Here is a 19,858-nt window from a genome sequence, read left to right as displayed (position 1 = left end):
ATTAGTGACAATTGGTTTCCGTGCACTCAATTTTACTCCCTTCTCTTCAACTGAATTAACTCTATGTTAGTAAAATTGGAAGCAATCCGCTGGTTCAGCTTTCCTAATTGTTGGAGTTTGATGACTTGATCAAAGGATTAGTGTCAATATGACAATTGACGAGATTCTTGATACCTGTAACACATCACTTTCTCTGATATTGTGCGGATTTTTGGACTTACCCGTTGAGTCATTACAGCTGATCATCAAAGGTTGCAGGTTCACAGAATTCTTACCAAGGAGTGACAAGGACTCAAATAAAACAACAAACCAAATAATGCTAAGACTGGGAAGTTGACCTCCATCTCATAATCAAAACATTCATACACATTCTTATACAATCGTTGTTATGTTTGAAACAATTTTTAGCAATGAAAACTCCAGACACTAGAAGCTCTCTGGCCTGATCGGAGATCACAAGTTGATATCTATGGAGATCACAGATTACACTTGGAAGCCAAAATGTGAATGCGCTGCCAGAGATTTTCTATTCAAAAGCTTATGTTACTTCTGGGGAACCAAACGATGTCTCAACAATGCAGCGATCGCTGAAGTCCAATCTTCATATGCAGTCAAATCAAAAACCATTGGTCCACTCAAGGATGATCTTTCCGGTTTTGCAGGGACCAAAACAACCTTATTTAAGACAACCTTTTCACGTCCTAAGAGGGCCAACACATGATATTCGAGATCAGTGTTTCTAAAGTTCGTCATTTTCACCTCCTGGAGAGTAGGTATATCAAATGTGAAAGGCCTAGCCTTAAAGTCATCACAGAAGCTTGCCTGAAAGGAATTAAATTCAACTTAAGGTGTGCAATAGAAAACGACGAAATAAACTTGCATCTTGAGACCGAGAGCCTGAAACAAGTCAGCTTACTTACCTCTTTCTCTGTCTGGTAGACATAATCAAGGACAAGGGTCTCAAGTACGGGGGCTTGCATAAGCAACGCAGCAAGACCAACCATCTCACTATGAGTATACCCCGTTTTCAACTCCAAATGCTTGAGATTTTTGAATTGAAATGACTCATCAGGCTTCATCTCTGAATGTATAAACTTCACATATGAAAAACTAACATGAGTACGAGGCAAACAATGGATATTACAATAATACTTTCTAAGACTATAGGCATACATGCATATATCTATAAAGATATAAAGATAAAGGAAATGGAGATTATAAATGCAAATCTTAGGCACACCAAAACCATGACACTTAAGTGTTCCAACACCGACGCAGAATTTGAGAAAAAGTCCATTAACACACCAATCCTAGGGTACAGCAATGCAGAAGTTGGAAACAAAGTCCACTAATATACCACTCATCTGGTCCTACCGTTTACATAAACCAAGTCCAAGGACCACGTTTAGTGTGCCTGCCCTGAATGTAGTAAACTTCCAACAAATCCAAAATTTTCTGACATTGTGGCAAATATTCAAGCCTGGGTCTCTATACTTGTACTATTTACTTAATTTTCATATCCAGCGGTATATGGATTTCCGGCTCTAATCATAGATCCAAAATCAAGTCCATATTATGCTTCCCAAGATCTGCAGCAAATATGGGTAGGTAATACGATAGAAAGGCTCATATCATATTCGACTAGTATCAGGAAAAGAATTACCAAGAGCAAATTGTTTTGAACAGTGAGACGCTGGACACCAGTTAACAAGCTCATGGGTTTGCTCCAGCACTGAAAAATATAGCCCTCTGTCTCTCTTTCAAGAAGTCTCAATTCAGCCTCAACAACAGAGGATAAGTCCCCTTTATAATTTGCCACATAGAAATAACGTATCTCTATCCTCGACAGGTTTGGTGTACATATCTCAACTGATGAATCAAAATCTTCTGCATTTTCAACATAGTACCGGCTCAATTCTAAATCCTGGAGCTTCTCAGAAACAATCCTAAACTTCCTCAACCCATGAAACTGCCTAAGAACAAGCTTCTTAAGATTCTCACACCTCAAGATCAAGTCCGAAAGCAACTCATCGGATAAATCCACCTCAACAAGTTCTAAAGACCGCAGCGATTCAAAACGAACCAAATTACGCGAAGGCATGATAATCTCACAGCGGCATAACATCAAACGAATAACGGACGTATTATTCATGAGATCAGAAAGATGAAAATCATAATATGGGCTATTTTCAGAGCCATCATTATTCTCACGACGTTTAGGATAGACGGCAAATCTGAAATTAAGTTCCTTGACGCTGCAATCAAGGGCATAGCGGAGCCAGGTGGTGACGAGGGAGCGATAGCGGTGATTGGAGGAGTAGAGGAAGAGCAAGGAGAATTTGCGGAGGGGAAGGGTGTTGGGGCGGTTGATGAGGGTTTGGGAAACGAAGTCGGAGAACTGTTGGACAATTAAAGAAAGTGGGCTGGCGGGGTTACGAGGGAATTTGGTGATCTTGAATTTCAGGGAAGGAAGGGAATGCCAGAGGTTACGCCATTTTCTAGAAATGAAGCTAGTTTGTATGGCGGAAATCAGGGGGAGCAAGGAGAGGATGCGGATGAGGAGGTTTTCTGGAAGGTCGTCTATGGTTGTTGGCTGCGTGGCCGGCCGTTTGGCTACTGGCTGCTCCGCCATTGGTGGCGGGGTTACTGGGATTTAGGAATTAGGAGGGTAAATAATGGAGGGAAAAGGCAGTGTAATTGTTGGGCAAAATATTGGGCTTCCATTTTATTTTTTATTTTTTTTTTGTAGAAAATACAACTATATTGTCAATAAATAAGCATATAGGGGCTGTCTTTGTTCAATGCAACATTTTTTACTTTTTAATCTTACATGTGTTTTGGTGCAATAATTTTCCCAACTATTCAAAAGGGTTAATGAGATCAATTAATCTTTCCTACGCTAGTTTACTACTGCTGGTATAATCTTATATTTGCATATTCACATTTTGCATTGCTAAAACACTAAGAGGTTGTTTGGATTGAAAATTTTCAAAGAGTTTTTGAGGGAAAAAAATATTATAGAACTTTTTTAAGGATACGATATATGTGAGGTAAAAGGTAATTAAGAAATGTGTAAAAAAAATTTATGACAAATGTAATTTTTTTTGGCAAAAAATAGCAATTCAAACCGGGCCTAACTAAATTACTTGATGCGTTACCTCATCTCAATTCTAAATCAAGCACTAGCGTGGTGATAACTAGGTCCAAAATTTATTCAAGGGGAAAAAAATGGATAACAAGGTCCACAAATCACTAGAGCTGTTAAACGAGCCGAGTCGAGCTCGAGCATAGGACAATCGAGCTCGACTCGAACCTCTAATCGAGCTAGCTCGAGCGAGCTCGATTAGTAATTCGAGCTTCACAAGGCGCTCGAGATCGACTCGATATATTGGTAGAAAATTCGAGCTCGGGCTCGAACTCGAGTTTGAGATCGAGCGAGCTCATCGAGCTCGAAGCTCGAGCTCGAGCTCGTTTACGGGAGACACCACATCAGGTCCTGCCACACTCGTATTTAGCCTAACAAAAGAAGATAAACTTTCCCTGATTTATCATCTCCAATTCAACATTTCCACAACACATCAGTGACCAAAATGTCCAAAACAGATTATCTATCGCGGATCCGTGACGGTACATGAGCTCAATTGCTTTATATACTTGGGCAAAATAAATATAAATTAATAAAAAAGTTTCCATTCACAAATTTTAGTCCAGACAAAGCAAGAAAACTTTACGATCCGGGGACAAACTTGGTGGCATAGACCAGGCATTGTTAGCAACTGGGTTGTCAAGATGGTCCAAGAGATTTTCAAGAGGGCCTTTGCCAGTGACAATAGCTTGGACAAAGAAGCCGAACATGGAGAACATTGCAAGCCTTCCATTCTTGATTTCCTTCACCTTAAGCTCAGCAAAGGTAACAGGGTCATCGGCTAGACCAAGAGAATCAAAGTAGTGGCCACCGTAGAGATCATTGCCCTCTTCGACGCCTTCAAGACCATTGATTCTATATCCTTCAACAAGACCCATGAGAACAACTTGGAAGCCGAGCACTGCCAGAATGCTCTAAGCATGGACAAGGTTGGGGTTTCCCAAGTAGTCAAGCCCACCTTCTGAGAAGATCTGTGCTCCGGCTTTGAACCACACTGGCTCCTTAAAGTCCACTTTAAGATATTTCTCAAGGACTTCTGGGGTGATGCATCCCAGTGCTCCGTGCATAGCCCCTGGCTCTACCGAGGTGGCTCCGTATGGTGCTGCTCATGGAGTCACGAGAAGGAGGGTGCGGCTGCTCCGTATGGTGAGTCGGTGACGGTGGTGAGAATGGAGGGTGCGGCTGCGGGTGTGGAACTGGAAAAGAGTTGACAGAAAGAGGAATCAGGGGAGGTTAGGGATGGCGCCTGGCGGTGAGAATGGAGGGTGTGTGCGGCGTGCGGTGTGTGACTGAGAATGGAGGGTGACGGCTCATGGCTGCTATGCGGGAAAAGGTTAGAGTAAAAGAGGAAAGAAAAATTAGGGCTACAGAGTACAGACGGGAGATGACTTAGGTTTAGTACCACATATACGATGAAATGACGACAATACCCCTACCCTTCGAGCCTCACGAGCTTCAACGAGCCGAGCTGTGCTCGGCTCGTTTAATAAACGAGTATTGAGTAGAGCTCAAGCTCGGCTCGTTTCTCTCTGTAAACGAGCCGAGTCGAGCTCTTATCGAGCCGGGTCGAGCTCGGCTCGCGAGCTACCCGGTTCGATTAACAGCTCTACAAATCACACAAATTTTGATGACAATAAAGGAGTACAATTATTTCTGAACGGTGTATTACTATTTGAACAAGTTATAATTCATCATGAATTACTTGTATAATTCATAACGGAGACAAAAGTAATATGTATGAGACCTACATAGGGCTGCAAACGAATCGAACCGAGTCGAGTTTTGGCCTTATCGAGTCAAATCTTGACTTAATTTCATCAAACTCGAACTCGAGCTCGAGCTCGACGAGTTGGTAATTTTCAAGGTCGAGCTCGAAAAAAATAAAAAATAATTATTTTATTTTTAAAAAAATAAATAAAATAATATTTTTTCTTAATAAATAATAAAATATTAAGGATATTTATGTAATTTTACTATTAAAAATAAAAAATATATATATATATATATATATATACTCGAACTCGCGAGCCGAGTTTAATGTTTTGAGCTCAAGCTCACGCTCGACTCTGACTCGACTAGCTCGACCTCGAGCTTGATATTGATCGAGCCCGAATCGAGGCTTGATTCGTTTGCACCCCTAGACCTACATAAAGAATAATTGACTATTACAATCTATTAGCATGTATGTACGCAAATGGTACTACACCGTTTAGGAATGGTTATTGTAACAATTCTTGGGTGGTTGATTAGAATTGCACCTTAGTAGTCATAGTACAAATTATCCTCAGTTTAAGGATAAACTTCAATGAGACACCATATACCCAACACTGGAAATATCTTGTAGCTACTGAAATCAGCATCCGAGAAGAGTGTTGCCCATTCTTTCTCAGTTCTTTCTTTGGCACCGTATAAAACCAACATCTGCATATCGAAGCTCATTTGAGTTTCAATTGCCTCATTATCTTCTATTTGGCTTTTCCGTTATGATATCTATGATGATCACCTTCCCCCCCGTCGTCTCTCCCTTCTGCAGTTTTTGAGAATCCTCACAGAGTCTTCATCACTCCAGTCATGGAGAGTCCGCTTTTTGCCGATAAAATCACAGAGTAAAGGTTATATATAGTGCTCCATCTTTGTTTTACAATGATCTAAATTGAGCAGCAAACAACTCCACTTCTTTTTGCAGGTATTAATCTATCATCTCGAGACAAACATAAGGACACGCTAACTCAACTCACAAAACTAGCTAGATGTTGAAACGATTATTTCTGTTTCTTGAAATGATCCCAGACCATATTATTATGTCAAAATTCCTGCACTGTTCCTTGATGATTCAAATGGTATTTAAGGGAAGGATGTTTGAAAATAACTTAAAATTAAGTTACCTCGAGTAGGATTGCATTACCATGAGGTACCATCTCCAGCAACAAAGTCCAAGTTCTGAGATCCCTCTTGGTTGGCAACCACATGGGGGAGATCACACACAACACATTTCAAGTTAGGAAAATTTTGGACAATTGCTCTACCATCTTTGCCTGTGCCACCCCCAATATCCACTGATGATTCCAAGCCCTCAAACACAAATCTGCATCAGCACCTCCATGGTTAAATTAGAATCACTAGCCATGGCTTCATTAAAGATTTTCCAAACTCAGGTTCTCCAGCAGCATAACCCCACAAGCTTTTCCCATGCGCAGTTTCAAATGGAGAAGCATCATTATTCTTGAACCACTCAGCTAAGAAATTCCAGGGCTTCACTAACATACGATGACTTGTTAGAAAGATAAGTGGCCTTACACTGAAATGCTCATCTTTCAAAAGAAGACGCCCTGCAGTCGTGAGCACAAACCCTTGATTTTGTTGAGCAAAGAAGCCAGAATTTACAAAGAATCACATTAAGGGATAAATATGGTGAGATTTAGAAGGGTTGATTGGAAGTCAAGAAATCAGCTCAGATAGTGTGATGGGCTTCCCATGTTGATATATGACTTCTGGGATTCCCAACTCAACTGCACATTTTAGAGACGCAGACTTCCTGTAGTTGACCATTTGATTCCATGCATGAGTTTGAGCTTCAAGAAGCTCACCAAAGTTCTCAACATTTTCCATTCCTACAACTTTTCAAATATTCAATGGTTTTAGCTGCTTAATTGCTTTAGAGTTGGATAAATATGATTTCCATCTTTATAGTAGAAGAATAAGAAAAATCAGAAGGCATGTAGCGGATCAGGAATCTAAGATTCTGGCTAGCGTACATCAAGCTGCAATATTTGTCCCAAGACTAAGTAATACATTCGAATTAACAATTCGAACCCAATATTAATTAGAAGAGAAAGGGACATAAAAAAATTAACAAATAATTATTTTTAATGATTATTACATGTTCAACCCCTTGCTATATATGCCTACATACGTATATAGGCTACAATGAACCCAAAAAATCTTGAAAGAAATTTTGAGCACTATTTTTTCATTAAAGACCAGTAATTCATAATTGTGGGGTCAATATTTATGGTTTACAACTTAGCAATTACTTCACAAATGACTAGTTTTACAAATCTTGCATTCTCATATTTTAACATTTTCCTAATTAATTATATTTCCTTATACTATATAAGATTGAGTTTTGGTCAAAGATAGGTTGAATTTCAACCGCATAGGTGGGGGCTTTTTGGAAATATGAAATGTTGTGTATTAGTTTAAAAGCTTTAGGTACAAGTTAAGGAAGCAATTATTTGGGTATGTTTACTGAAATAATCTCATTTTAATACATTTAAAGTTGTCATTGCTGAGCCATCTGGGTATTGATGGAATGTGTAATTAGTGTGCAATTGTTTTTGCATTTTGTATAATCCATATATGCTTGTGTGTTGGTGTAAATACCAAAATATCCCTCAGCTACCAATAATTCCCCTTTTCAGCCACAGATAACCGTTTGAGATGTTGCTTTGTCTGAAACGTTTGAATGGTAATCGGATTTAGAAAATGAGCCAACGATTTCTCTATCAATGGTAGGAACTCATTTCTCTATCATTTATAATCTGCATTTATGAACCACAAACGTTGGTCAGTTTATCCCCTTTCAACTTCAGAAGCTAAGTTTTTCCTTTTTTCCTTTGTCTACAATGATTTGCCTCATCGTTTTCTCTTCCATTCGAGCTCAATTCTAAAATTGCTTATTATTTCGTCATTAATTACACCCAATTCAATTGCCCAACTATTAGTATGTTAATGCCTAAACGGTTAATTATCAGTTTCTCCCTATTTGCATTTTAGGATTGGGATAATTCTACCTGGCTTCATACTAATCAGATCAAAATACTCTTCAGTCCCAACTACTCCTGGTGGTTCAGCGTGAAGTTAGAATGCACCCCCTCCAATTTTTCAGTTCCTCCCTTAATTTTGTTGGTGTGTTTTTAGTACCTACAATTAGCGACTCTTATCGCGTTGCCTAACCCTAATTGGTTTGGGTTGGTTATAATCTTATAGGTTCGGAGCAACAGCAAGTAAGAGCTCTTGGTAAGGATTCTGGAATAAGGTTAGTTTTCTGTGTTGCTCTGCCTTTCTGCATTATCAACGACTTTCAATTTGACACAGTTTTATTGTAACGCTGTATGAATTGATTGATTATATCATTTATCTTTCATACTAAGTTTTATTTTTCTCACAATGTACTATTGTTTATTCAACAAAAAAACCTCCTTCCCCACAGGCACCAAACACCCGCGCGATGCTCAGGCACTCCCCCTAGTTATATTTTTTATATCCTTATACTATATAAGAACGGGTTTAGGACTAGATTTCAACCGCAGGGGTGAGACTATTTTGGGAATGTGAGAGTGTTTAAAGAGTAATTGGAACATTGAGTACAAGTCATTATAGCTTTAATTTCACTATAATTACTTAGATAACCTTTCAGACATTTTAGGTTAGGGGCAGGTTTGGTATGTTACAATATTTGGTGCCAAGTTGAGTATCAAGTACAACTGAATAAAGCTTGTATTTTGATAGAATTACATAAAAGTCCTTTTAATTATTTATTATACTAACATTCAAGCCTTCCAATTTCCTGAAACCTTTCTCATCCGTTAAGGAATTAATTGGATGTTGACATAATTGGATTTTAATTACAATTAATTAACTTAATTATTATTTGAACAATTATTATCATATTTATGTCCTCATGTTTAGCTGATATCCTTTCTTCTTTTTCGATTTCACCTCTTTGATTTTATTATGGCTATTAAATATTTGGTGGAATGCATAGTTTTTCCTTTAAATTGAGATGAGTTCTTTGGGTTTGTCTTCTTCGATTTTAGTTTTTTTTCATGATGATTGGTTTATTCAAGAATTCCATATAGTTTGCCTTTTGATACTTCTAATTCCAAAAACTGACTAATTGTATTATTTTTCTTAGTAGATTCCAGAGATTCTGTCTCTGGTCAAAGTACAATTTGAGATAATGTTGTCACTTTCTAAAATAATTAGAAAAGTAATTTTATCATCTTCTCCTCCTCAGCCAAGATATTATATCTTTATTTAAGTCAAATAACCTTATGTCTCATGAACTTTCTCCTATTATTCTTGACTCTAGGGATCTGTTGACTACATTCCAGCAGTTATGGTTCAAGTAGTTATTTTTTCATGTAATATGATTTCGAATTCAACTTGTGTTTATTTTAATTGGAAATTTTATGATTGTAAAATTTATTAACTTAGAATTTTGTACTTCATTGAAACTAAAAAAGAGAATAATCATGCTACATAGTACTAAGATGTCATTTGCACTCTATTTGCTTTCCATGTTATGATCTCGTTCTTGTATTATATTGTTTATATAGTTTCAAATACAAAAAATTTGCTTTTTTATGCTATGTAAAAGAATTTGTAGTGGAACTTGATGAGTTTAAATGCTTTAGCTACAGCACCATTTTGATTGCATTGTATTAATTCATTTACTCATAATTGTATGTTGTACAATGATAAATAATATTTCTTGATTTGATTGAAACAACTATTATCCATAGTTCAAACGAGTCAATTAAGTAGAGATGTTATATTGAATACTTATACAAGTAAACAATGGAAAATATCATTAAGCAGTTTCTACTTATAGTTTGCAATTCGAATTCATATGAGGAATTTCTTCTGATTTTACTTACCATTTTCTACAATTTCAAATTTAGAAAATATTATTTGCACCAATTTTTTATAATCAAGATAGTTTCAATTCAGATCTTTAACAATTATGCAGATTTGAACTTATTTATGAGATTATAAAGAAATGCCCTTAGCCAAAAACACCAAATCTGAATAGTGATAAGTGAATATTTAACGTACATTTTGTACGAATTTGGCATGAATTTTTGGTATGTTTTGAGAAGATTAAAGCCATATTTGAACTCTTTTGGTGATAATTGCTTAAATATTGTTTAAGGGTTAAGAAATTGATAAATGAGTGGATTAATGCGTTAATTTTGTGAAATTGTGAAGGTAATTGATGTATGAAATTCATGCACAAGTTGAAAGAAATGTCAGGGTCATCCAGAGGACAAAGTACACAAGAAAGTGGGAGCAAAAATGTAGAAAAAGGGAAGAAGTGAAAAACTGGAAAATTGCTCAACACGGATCCGAGCTCGGATCCGTGTGTACAAGAGGGATCCGACCCCTCGTCTGTACTTCTGGCGGAGTATATCCGAGGTCAGGACGATCCGACCTCGGATCCATCATGGGAAGTCCTCGGATCCTATGATCCGAGCTCGGATCATTTTCAGCCCTCGGATCCGAGGCTCGGATCTGTCTCTCTCCTCAGCAAGTGGCACAGCCGTTTTTCTTTACCTTTCTCACAACTTTTCCAGCTATTTTGAGGGACAGAAATCGGTGGCACATGCTTCTGCAATAAAAGAGAAGACCAAATGAGTGTGGACAAAAGGAAACATCATATCTTTGACTTCTTTTTACAAAATCTGAGTGGAGGAAATTATGAAGTGAGAGGAATGGAATTTCTACCACCTTTTATGCAGAAACACAGGGGAGAAGCAAGGAGATAGGTAGCTAGTTTTCCTTCTTGTAACAAGTTTTCTCTCTAGAAGAGTTCTTAGAGAAGCATTTGGAGTTTTCACTTGTAATCATCTTGTGCAAGAACATAGCAGGAATTGGAGAGCTTCACCTTCAATTGGCTAAGCTTTCTTTTATCTTTCTTATACTTGTACTTCATGATGTTTTGCATTAATAAACTTGTGAGTTTGATTGTTAAATCATTCATGAGTAGCTAATTTTCTTTATCTAGGGAGTAGATGAAACTTATGGCTAAATAATATGAATTGAAGGTGATGTACACTTGTTAGATCTTTTATTAACTTGTCTACTTGTGTAGCTGTGATTACTTGTTGTTGATTGATCACCAATAGCTTGTTATTAGTTGTTATTGTTCAATGAGGATTGGTAATAACAATGGAAACACATGAGTAGAGCTTGAGTTGTATGTTCATGAAAATAGAGATACACTTAGGTGGATTATTTAGCATTTCATGAAATAAAACAGAGTAGTAGTAGTATTTCACCATGAAAATAGGGAAATCTATATTGCTTTAGGCCATTTCATCATGAAAATGAGACTTGGAAATTTTGGAAATGAATCTCTGGTTAAACAAGAATAATATCAAGAAGTAAATCCATTCATTTGTGTTGTTTATGTCATAAGTGGAATCTACATCCCTAGAATCTTCCTTAAGTGAAATTTCTCTATTTGCATTCAGCATTTGTTAAACTAGATTTGTATATCAGATTTGTAGATTACAGCATTAGACTTTCTCTGCTCAATTTAATTGTAGTCTAAATAATAGAGAGAACAAGGGCTTAGTAATTGGTTAAATTGCTCCTCGTGGGATCGACTCGATACACATCTTGTACTACAATTGCGACCTGTATACTTGCAGTCCAACGGGTGTAAAATCGGAACTAAACTTGCATTGATATAAAAATCCCGTCAAATAGTTTCTACAAAATTTTGAAAAAGATCACTTAAGTTTCTTATCTATCTATCATTTTTGGGCATTATTATCTCTGTAAGAAACATGTGATTAAGTCGTATTATACGCACCAAATTATATAAATAGTTAGTAAAAAATAAAATTATTTTAGATTAGATTGGACGCAAAGTGATTGATAGATAAACTTGACTTGATAATTCAGGTTGAGCTTAAGTCGAGGGAGAAATCAAGAACATTGTTTGAGGGATCTTTCACGAACATATATAGATTCGAGAGATGAAGGGTCCAATTGATACTTTAAAATGTTTTATCATCTTAGATAAGTTTTAGAAGAGACCTTTGGATATTGTTTAATTGCACTTCAAACATTCTTACATTTTCAAACTACCCTTATCTTTGCAGTTGAAATTCAAACATAGCTTTTGATCACAACGGATTCTTAAATAGTATAACGATAAGGATGTCTTATTGCACATTATTTTTATTGACTCACTATGTAACTTGTGATTTTTCTATTAAAATTACATGATAAAATCATCATACTTTAGTTCCGATACTACAAAATATTAAACAATAATTATTAATTATCTTGAATCACAAGCACCAAATTCCCCCGCGTCGCGCGGGCTCTCCCTCCCTAGTTATATTATATAAAAATGAGTTGTGGTCAAAGGTTGTGTTTGAATTTCAACCGCAAGAATATGGATAATTTGGAAATATGAAAATATTTGAAGTGTAATTGGAGCACTGAATACAAGTCATTACAGCTTTGATTTCATTGCAATTACTTAAATGACCTTTCAGACATTTAAGTCTAAGGACAGGTTAGTATGTGATTGTTCGAATTAATGGTTGCTCTTCCATTTTCTTCCGTTGGATTATCTTACAGCTTCTATTATATCATTACTTCTTAGTAGTTTGTTTCACTTAGTATTTCGGTGTATTCGCTCGAAGCTATGCTTGGTAGTTTAGCTTGAGATTTGTGTTCTTTCTCTCCTGATTGATCAATATCCAGTTTCTTAACTTAGAGCTTTGTTTCTTGCATTTCATAAATTAGAGGTAGTAAATTGATTTAGCATGTAAATTCTTTTTTGGATTTAATAATAGGTTTGTGACTTCTGTAATAAAAGAGATATACTAAGAGTTTTTAGAACAATCTTAACTATTACTGGTGGATGCAAGTGATTGTGACATATTTGTAATTACCTTACTTTTTTATTGTCGTGATACTTGTTGATTGATTAGTACCTAAGGGGATTAATTTATATTTGGTTTTGTATGTTTGATTAGGATGGTAATGGTACTAATTGAGTAGTATTTGTTTGATGAAACTTTTGCAGCCAAAGCCTATTAAGGCTTATGTTATTTAATGTTGCCCCGCCAGGTCTTTCCTGAAGTTTGATTTTGATTGATGGATCACTAACTCAAGTTCTTGTCCAAATCCAAACTCTTCTTATTCAACTTATTTATGAAGGGGGATACTTCTCTACTATGCCACCTTACGCGCCCTTCAGTAATTCATCACCTTCTTGAACTCTACTTAATTGCTACTCAATATTGAATTTGCAGCAGAGAATCCAAGAAACCTTCCTTGATACTGAATACCGTGGTGTAGTAATAAGTGAGAAGCTTATATCATTCAAATCAAGTTGAGAAGCTTATCAATACTGAAAATCACGAGCCTTTAGGTTGATAGCCACCACCAATGCATTAAAAATTGATGGGATGAATGGTAAGGGTTCAAACCTTACCTTCCATCAATTTATTATAATTAAATGTGGTCTTAGTTAAAAAATCCAGACAGATGTACTACGCACCCGTATGATCCGATAGTGGTTCAGTCCCCTTCGAATTACCCCTAGATCTCTTCTGGCCATCCCCTCCCCATAATGTAGTAAGCTATCGTATCGACAAAAAAAAAAAAAAAAAAGATACTGAAAACCACCTTAAGATTAGACTATTGATTTTATCTTATGTAAATATTAGTTTCTATTGTAATAAGCTTCGATAATAGATTAGATGTACCATGGTGTAGTAATGAGTGAGAAGCTTATACCATTCAAATCAAGTTGAGAAGCTTATCACTAACCTAGAAAAAGAAAATCATCATTCCAAATTGCTAACTTTATCAATAACTCGTTTCAATCTATCTGCTATGAAGGTCAATCTTTGTTGTTAATTGTTTGAGATAGGATGCATAATTAAACTATTTTACAATTTTCTTTAGTCACAGGTACCAAACTCTTGTGCGTTGCGCGAGTTCTTCTTCTCTAGTATTTTTCTAAAAGATTAATATCTGAAATCCCTCTTAACGTGCGTTAATCAAACAGCAAATTTAAATAACCCACAAATAATGGTGTAAATACGGATATAAATCAAACCAAACACACAACGTTCTGTCCTCGAACCTTAAGCTTCTGATCCTGATCCGGCTCTCAACCTTGTTTCAATTGGATAACATGTCATTGCTTTTGGATTGTTTCATATTTTTCAGACAAAACCAATCCGCAGCCCCAAATTATTTTCCAGTTAAATTGAAGTCAAAGTACAGCAATTTGATTCTCATAGCATCAGCAACGTATGAAATAATCTTTTTTTAAAAAAAAAAAAAAATTGGATTGACCAGTTTCAGTAGCCATTTAGTTTCCAACAACTTGACTATTTCTTTAAATCGATTGCCTACGTACTCAAGAATTTTCCTTCCTTTACCATTGGCTATTTTTTAAATTAATTTTCTTCTTCTATTTTCATTTTTTGCATTGATAAAACTCTGTAACTTCTCAAGGTAAGATGCTAAAATATGACTGTGCAGTTTTTGGACATCATCTTGTAAGATGACCAACCTTTGAATGCAAATATCGAGATGTTTAAATTAAGCTATTTCATAGTCATGCAAAGTTCGTCGGAAAAACAAATGATGCAGAACATCTTGAGACCAAGATAATCCGTTCTCTTTCTTCCCATCCATTATCTCTGCTTTCTCTTTACTCTCAATTTTCTCTTCACCATTCTTCCTCCGTACCAAAGAGATCTTTGACCTCAAGCCTAAGTTTTCCTTCCCCTTCCTTTGTTTTTATTTTATGTTTAACAAAGTTTCTCATAAGATATCTCACCGAGAGTTTGTCTCTCCTAATATTTACTAATGAGAGTTTTCTTTTCTTTTAAACTATTTTAGCGAGAGTTTTGTTTAATGCATTAGATTTAATACTTAATAATTCAATAATTTAATGGATTCAAATTTCATTTCAGATATCAGACGCATCCTAAGTATCCCATACTTTGGTCCTTGTGCCCTGTTTATTTGGATAACTGTGCACACGAACTAAATTTGCCTGAAATACACGTATATCACATGCATTAAAATTTAAATTGGAAGTTTTGCACATGCATCTAAGTCCACTCGACAAATTTTATCACAATTCGAATTATTGGCCAGCTTAGTTTTGAGTATTTGATCAATAAAAATATTGTAAGTAAGATTGTGGAATCCACTAATTCAACATTAAATACATACGAGTACATAGTGCATTTGTTTGATATGGTGGTAGTTTAATCACCGTTCATTCTTCAATTGGCTCAGTTGGACCTCTTCTTTTAGAATAGATTAGAGTAGAAGTGGAGTAGATGTTCAGAAAACAAAACTCTAAATAAGATGAGATCTTTTTCAAAAATAAATAAGATGAGATAAAAATTGGCCTTGAACCCAGTTCGTCTAGAATAGCCTACAAATTGGCCTTAAACCCTGTTCCCCCTAAAATAGCCTTAAACCCTTAACTCGCCAACCAAAAAAACAAAATCTACTCTCCTTGTTCATTTGCTCAGCAAGATAAACTATTCCTCTGTTCTTTTCATAATTCCAAAATGTTTGGCAGAATTAAGCACGCTATTCCCTCACTTTCCCATTTTCTATCGGCAAGATCAAAACCAAAATCTCCTCTTTCCTTCTCTAGTTACTCGTACCCAAGGGAGATGTCTACTCAGGTCTTCCCCTCTAATCCCGGTTCAAATGAGACAAGAATTGAAGGTAAGAAACAATTTTTATTTCTTTAATTGAAAGAATGATTTATTTCTGTTGTGGGCTTCAGATATAGATGTTGATTAATTTCCCTTCTTCTAGGAAACATGCCAACAGGAATGAGCAGGCTGGGTAAGGAATTCTGAAAATTTTTACTGCATTAGATTTTCTCTGAATTTTAGAAACTGATAGTCGTTTATCAATTGTTAGGTACAAATGTACAGCATAATAAGAGCCTAGGATCTGAAACAGCTGAAACCCCTGAATCTAAAGTCATTCAAGTGGTGAAGGTAAATCGTACTATTGGCTGTCCTGGAGAAATTTTGTATTTTTTATTGGTTAATTTTTTTTTCTGGCCTTGGGTGTTGTTGTAAAGTAGAAGGTGCTGTCGTAAAGTAGAACAATTCTGCAGCTAAGCTTGAAATTTTGCTAAGCAAGCATTCCAATAATTTATGGGACAATTCCATGCTAAGGCGTCTTGATTACACGAGTTCATCGTAGTCATACAATGAGGACAGTTCAGCATAGAATCGGTGCACTGTATGCCTCATGGTTCGAGTTATTTTGGCTTTTTGCTGTTGTAGAGATGATAGACTTATCTTGCACCCTTTTAAATTTCCCTTGCTTTTGCTTGTGAATACAATGCCTTTGCGAGCAAACTGGTGTCTCACATGATTAGCTGTAATTCCTTGTCCTTGTAATGTTAAGGACATAGCTATTGTTACACAGCCTCTGTAAAATGTTCCCTTATAGCTTTTCTTTGTCATTATTTATAGGAGAAATGGTTGTGGGATAAGCCTCCAGCAGGGTAAGTCTATTCTTATTTACTTCTTGGTGATGTACTAATTTCTATACATATGTCTAATGTGGGTATCCATCCCTATCTTGGAATGCTGAATTTCAGAACCCAGAGACCATGAGTTATTTGATAACCATGTCTGGCCAACAGCTGGCATTACAGTACATGTGGTGAATATATTTATCATCACCCTATGCCCTTTAAATGACTATTTCACTTGATAAAAAAAAGAGTAGTAGCTTGAAATTTTACAAGAATGCTGGTTTTGCATCACGTTTGCCAAGGTATTGTGATATGGTTGCTTAGGGAATGATCTGACAATCTTGCATGCTTACAACATACTCAAAGATCTTTAAAATTGCTTGTCGAAAGGCATACTATTCTTTAGGTCTCTGACCTCTTCTTCTTGGAAGATTGGAACACCTCTACCATATATGCTGAGGTACTTTATCAATTAAGCAGTGCTGCTGTAAGCTGGATATCTGTTATCGCATATGAATCACTGGAAACCTAATGTTATACTAGTAGTATTTTTTACTCCAAAAGAAGTTTTTTGATATTTATTAGTTTCCCTTTTTTCCTTTTGGGGCTGTCCGTATACTATTATCAGGTACTGTTGAACTTAGAATCACATAGTTATTTCTAAATATTTTTGGAGATGAAGAAGACCTTAAGTAGAGGAACTTTCGAGGCAAAAGCACTTTTCAGTGTAGTTTAGCAGCTTCGATTTCAGTTTGTGTTTCTGCACCTTAAACACTTGAAATCTGATATTATTTAGATGTTATGGTGGCTTTTAATTCTTTGACCTAGATTTCATTGAGCCATGCTTAGCATGTCTTGATTTAAAGAATCCATGACATGATGGAATATCGCCGAACTGCATTAAGCCTAAAAGTGAGATGTGTCTAATGAAAATCCAATCAAATGAGATCCAAATGTAAATGGCAGTTAAAAGTTTGCTCAATTCCAGAATTCAAGTTGGTTTTGTTACTGGTGCTTTCTATGGATTCTATAATAAGAATCTGCTTTGACCTTTGATATGCTGTTGCGATACAGGTTCTATAAGGTTAATGTAATTATCACAAGAATGGGAGATCGGTTTATAGTAGCATGTATCATCAGGGACGAGAATGGAATGCTAGTGGATCCTCTTGGTCACATTGTGGAGTTTCCTTATAAAGAAGAAAATGTTTGTCTGGTTGCATTCCAAGCTATGCAAGCAGGAGTGGCCTACTTCTTAAAGCGTGTACCAGGAAAGACAAAATTAATTGTTGAATGTGACAATAGGAATGCTGTTAGTATGTACGAGGAACTCAGGCCAGCAATCCCAGTCAAATTCAGAGAAACTTACTGGTACTGTTTTTGTACCAGTATGGATTTTGGCTGCCTGTTTTTGCATTTGGAGATTCATACTTTTTCTGTTTATTTTGTAACTTAACTCTGCAGGAGAATAGCGGACCTATCAGATCAACTTGAAGAACTCAAAGCCCACTGGGTGCCTCAGGAAGTCAATCAATTGGCCGCTGTTTATTCGTCTCAAAGAAAGAATGGACTAGAGATGGACCAAATCATCCATGATGAGAACTGGAAGACGATTTGCGAGTCCAACATGAAAGGTGAGGCTGTGGAAACAAAAACGAAGTTTGTGTATCCTGGTCCCGAGTGGGACATGAAAAAGGCTATCCAGAAAATGCGGGAGAAGTATGCTAAGTTGGAGGCTAATGCCAAAGATCCTGAGCGGAAAGCTAAATATTCACAACACTATGCACCTTCAACTTGATGATGACAACTTTTCATTAGAGGTATAGAGAGGATGAGGAGAGTTGTCAAAAGACTCCTGGTTGAAACAGTTTCTGTGATGGTATGTAAATTCTTAGGACTGGTTGCGAATGATTGATATAGCTCTAATAATGGGTTATTGGCATTTTCTTGTGTGGTCTCCCATTGATTACAATGAGGAAGCACACTCATTAAGAGGCATTGAACAAGAAAAGCTCAAGCACACTTGTACAGATTATGCAGCAATGGCTGGCTAGTAATTTGCTTACTATCTACCATGACAAGAGAATTGTGGACTAGTAAACCGACTTTTTATACATAAAGTAGCAGTAGCATGATGTAGAAGTTAGTTACCACTTTGTGGTTTTTTCTTTGCCTTAGCAGTAGCATATGATGAATTATCAAAAAAAAATGCAAGAGCAGCAGCATGATGTTAAAAAAAGTCGTCACTTTGTGATTTGTCTGTTTCACATGTTTGATGAATCCTAAAGAATTACGAGAGCCCATGATTGCCAATACTTTAATTTTTTTTTCCAAAAAAAAATTCATACTCATACTTTAAAATAATGGTTACCAATAACTTCCATATTTCTTTTGTTTCTGTTTATCAATCTTTTTTTTTTTTAAATATGCACACATATAGGGCGTGCATTCTCCGCTAGTTGAATTGGTTGCTTCGGAGTCAAAATGTTTAATTGGTCAAATTGGGTGATCGCCAAATATATAGGGGTTTCTTTGAGTTGTTTATGGTTTTCTTGATCGCCAATATACATTGATTTAGGGTGGATTTATTTTTGCAAAATAAAAAAAGCAAATGAGATAATGGATTGCAAAAAGGTTTTCAAATCCTTTAATTGTGATAGAGGATACTGTACAATTTCTCTTCACAGCCAACCGGGAAAAAAAGAAAAAAAGAAACAGTAGAGGACTAAATTGAATAAAAAATTAAAGCTAAAGAACTAAATTGACCAAATAAAAGTTGAGGGACTGAATCATCAATTTTTCATCCATTCAAATTCTCCCGCGTACTTTTCAACAACTACCCCCACAGTCTCCTTATTCCCCTTTGGCCTTTTCTTATTCTTTTCCGCCGGATTTTGATCCAGTGAAGACCCACAAATGAAGGTCAAGACGATGCTGCCGATGACTATCCAGTGGAACCGCTGCGGTAGTTTCATCTACAAAGATACGAAATCGAATTCTTGAAAAGAAGATTCAAAAATTCCGGTTTTACATCAAGTGCAACATTTGTTCGTCTGAGAATACATTCAAGACTGATCCCAAGAACAGCGATTACGTTGTTGACTTTGGTGCAAAGCAGTATTTCGAGCCATGGCAGACGGAGGAGGAGACTGAAGAGATGGGTGGTGCGCTTAAGGAGTTGGAGAAAAAAGGCAAACGAGAATTGCACGTTCTTGCTGATTTGGAAGAACTTAAAGCCGGTAAAATCGAGACAAGCAGCAGTAGGTTTGGATGCTCTGATTTTTCGTGTCCGGCATCAGGCTGATGAGGAGGAGAAGAGAAAGAAGTTGTATGAGGATGATGATGAAGATGAAGCACTTATTAGGTCTGTGTTCAGGGGAGGAGGATTAAGAGATCAAGAAGCCTATGGTTTTGTGAGAAGGTGA

The 19,858-nt window shown here is 36.4% G+C and overlaps 3 protein-coding genes and 1 pseudogene across 3 annotated transcripts; 2 read left to right on the top strand and 2 right to left on the bottom strand.

Annotated features, from left to right (window-relative positions):
- Positions 1-314: 314 nt before the first annotated feature.
- On the bottom strand, positions 315-2,651 carry LOC113770803 (F-box/LRR-repeat protein At3g26922-like). The gene is made up of 3 exons (XM_027315388.1): positions 1,664-2,651; positions 921-1,094; positions 315-822 (listed from the first exon to the last, which is right to left on the bottom strand). Exons 1-3 carry the CDS (start codon positions 2,630-2,632, stop codon positions 544-546), a joined length of 1,422 nt encoding a protein of 473 aa, XP_027171189.1. The 5' UTR covers positions 2,633-2,651; the 3' UTR covers positions 315-543.
- Positions 2,652-3,664: 1,013 nt separating this feature from the next.
- LOC113770855 lies at positions 3,665-4,234 on the bottom strand (annotated as a pseudogene).
- Positions 4,235-15,434: 11,200 nt separating this feature from the next.
- LOC113772377 lies at positions 15,435-18,519 on the top strand. The gene is made up of 6 exons (XM_027316972.1): positions 15,435-15,661; positions 15,755-15,784; positions 15,863-15,942; positions 16,429-16,460; positions 17,508-17,804; positions 17,898-18,519. Exons 1-6 carry the CDS (start codon positions 15,499-15,501, stop codon positions 18,229-18,231), a joined length of 936 nt encoding a protein of 311 aa, XP_027172773.1. The 5' UTR covers positions 15,435-15,498; the 3' UTR covers positions 18,232-18,519.
- LOC113771693 (YJU2 splicing factor homolog) lies at positions 18,362-19,858 on the top strand. The gene is made up of 3 exons (XM_027316262.1): positions 18,362-18,486; positions 19,386-19,641; positions 19,733-19,858. Exons 1-3 carry the CDS (start codon positions 18,362-18,364, stop codon positions 19,856-19,858), a joined length of 507 nt encoding a protein of 168 aa, XP_027172063.1.

This window comes from Coffea eugenioides, chromosome 5 (genome assembly GCF_003713205.1).
Source record: "Coffea eugenioides isolate CCC68of chromosome 5, Ceug_1.0, whole genome shotgun sequence".
Taxonomy (NCBI): Eukaryota; Viridiplantae; Streptophyta; class Magnoliopsida; order Gentianales; family Rubiaceae; genus Coffea; species Coffea eugenioides.
Note: the sequence above shows the minus strand (reverse complement) of the source record. Positions and strands in the feature narration are given on the sequence as shown.

Excerpts from the sequence above, each read along its gene's own strand:
- LOC113770803 (XM_027315388.1), bottom strand. The coding sequence starts at position 2,632 with ATGGCGGAGCAGCCAGTAGCCAAACGGCCGGCCACGCAGCCAACAACC. Across the intron at positions 1,095-1,663 it reads TTCAAAACAATTTGCTCTTG|TTTATACATTCAGAGATGAA; the intron begins GTAATTCTTTTC and ends TCATATGTGAAG. Across the intron at positions 823-920 it reads TCTACCAGACAGAGAAAGAG|GCAAGCTTCTGTGATGACTT; the intron begins GTAAGTAAGCTG and ends AATTCCTTTCAG.
- LOC113772377 (XM_027316972.1), top strand. The coding sequence starts at position 15,499 with ATGTTTGGCAGAATTAAGCACGCTATTCCCTCACTTTCCCATTTTCTA. Across the intron at positions 15,662-15,754 it reads AAATGAGACAAGAATTGAAG|GAAACATGCCAACAGGAATG; the intron begins GTAAGAAACAAT and ends CCCTTCTTCTAG. Across the intron at positions 16,461-17,507 it reads TGGGATAAGCCTCCAGCAGG|GTTCTATAAGGTTAATGTAA; the intron begins GTAAGTCTATTC and ends GTTGCGATACAG.
- LOC113771693 (XM_027316262.1), top strand. The coding sequence starts at position 18,362 with ATGGGTTATTGGCATTTTCTTGTGTGGTCTCCCATTGATTACAATGAG. Across the intron at positions 18,487-19,385 it reads TATGCAGCAATGGCTGGCTA|TGGAACCGCTGCGGTAGTTT; the intron begins GTAATTTGCTTA and ends ATGACTATCCAG. Across the intron at positions 19,642-19,732 it reads AAGGCAAACGAGAATTGCAC|GCTGATGAGGAGGAGAAGAG; the intron begins GTTCTTGCTGAT and ends GTCCGGCATCAG.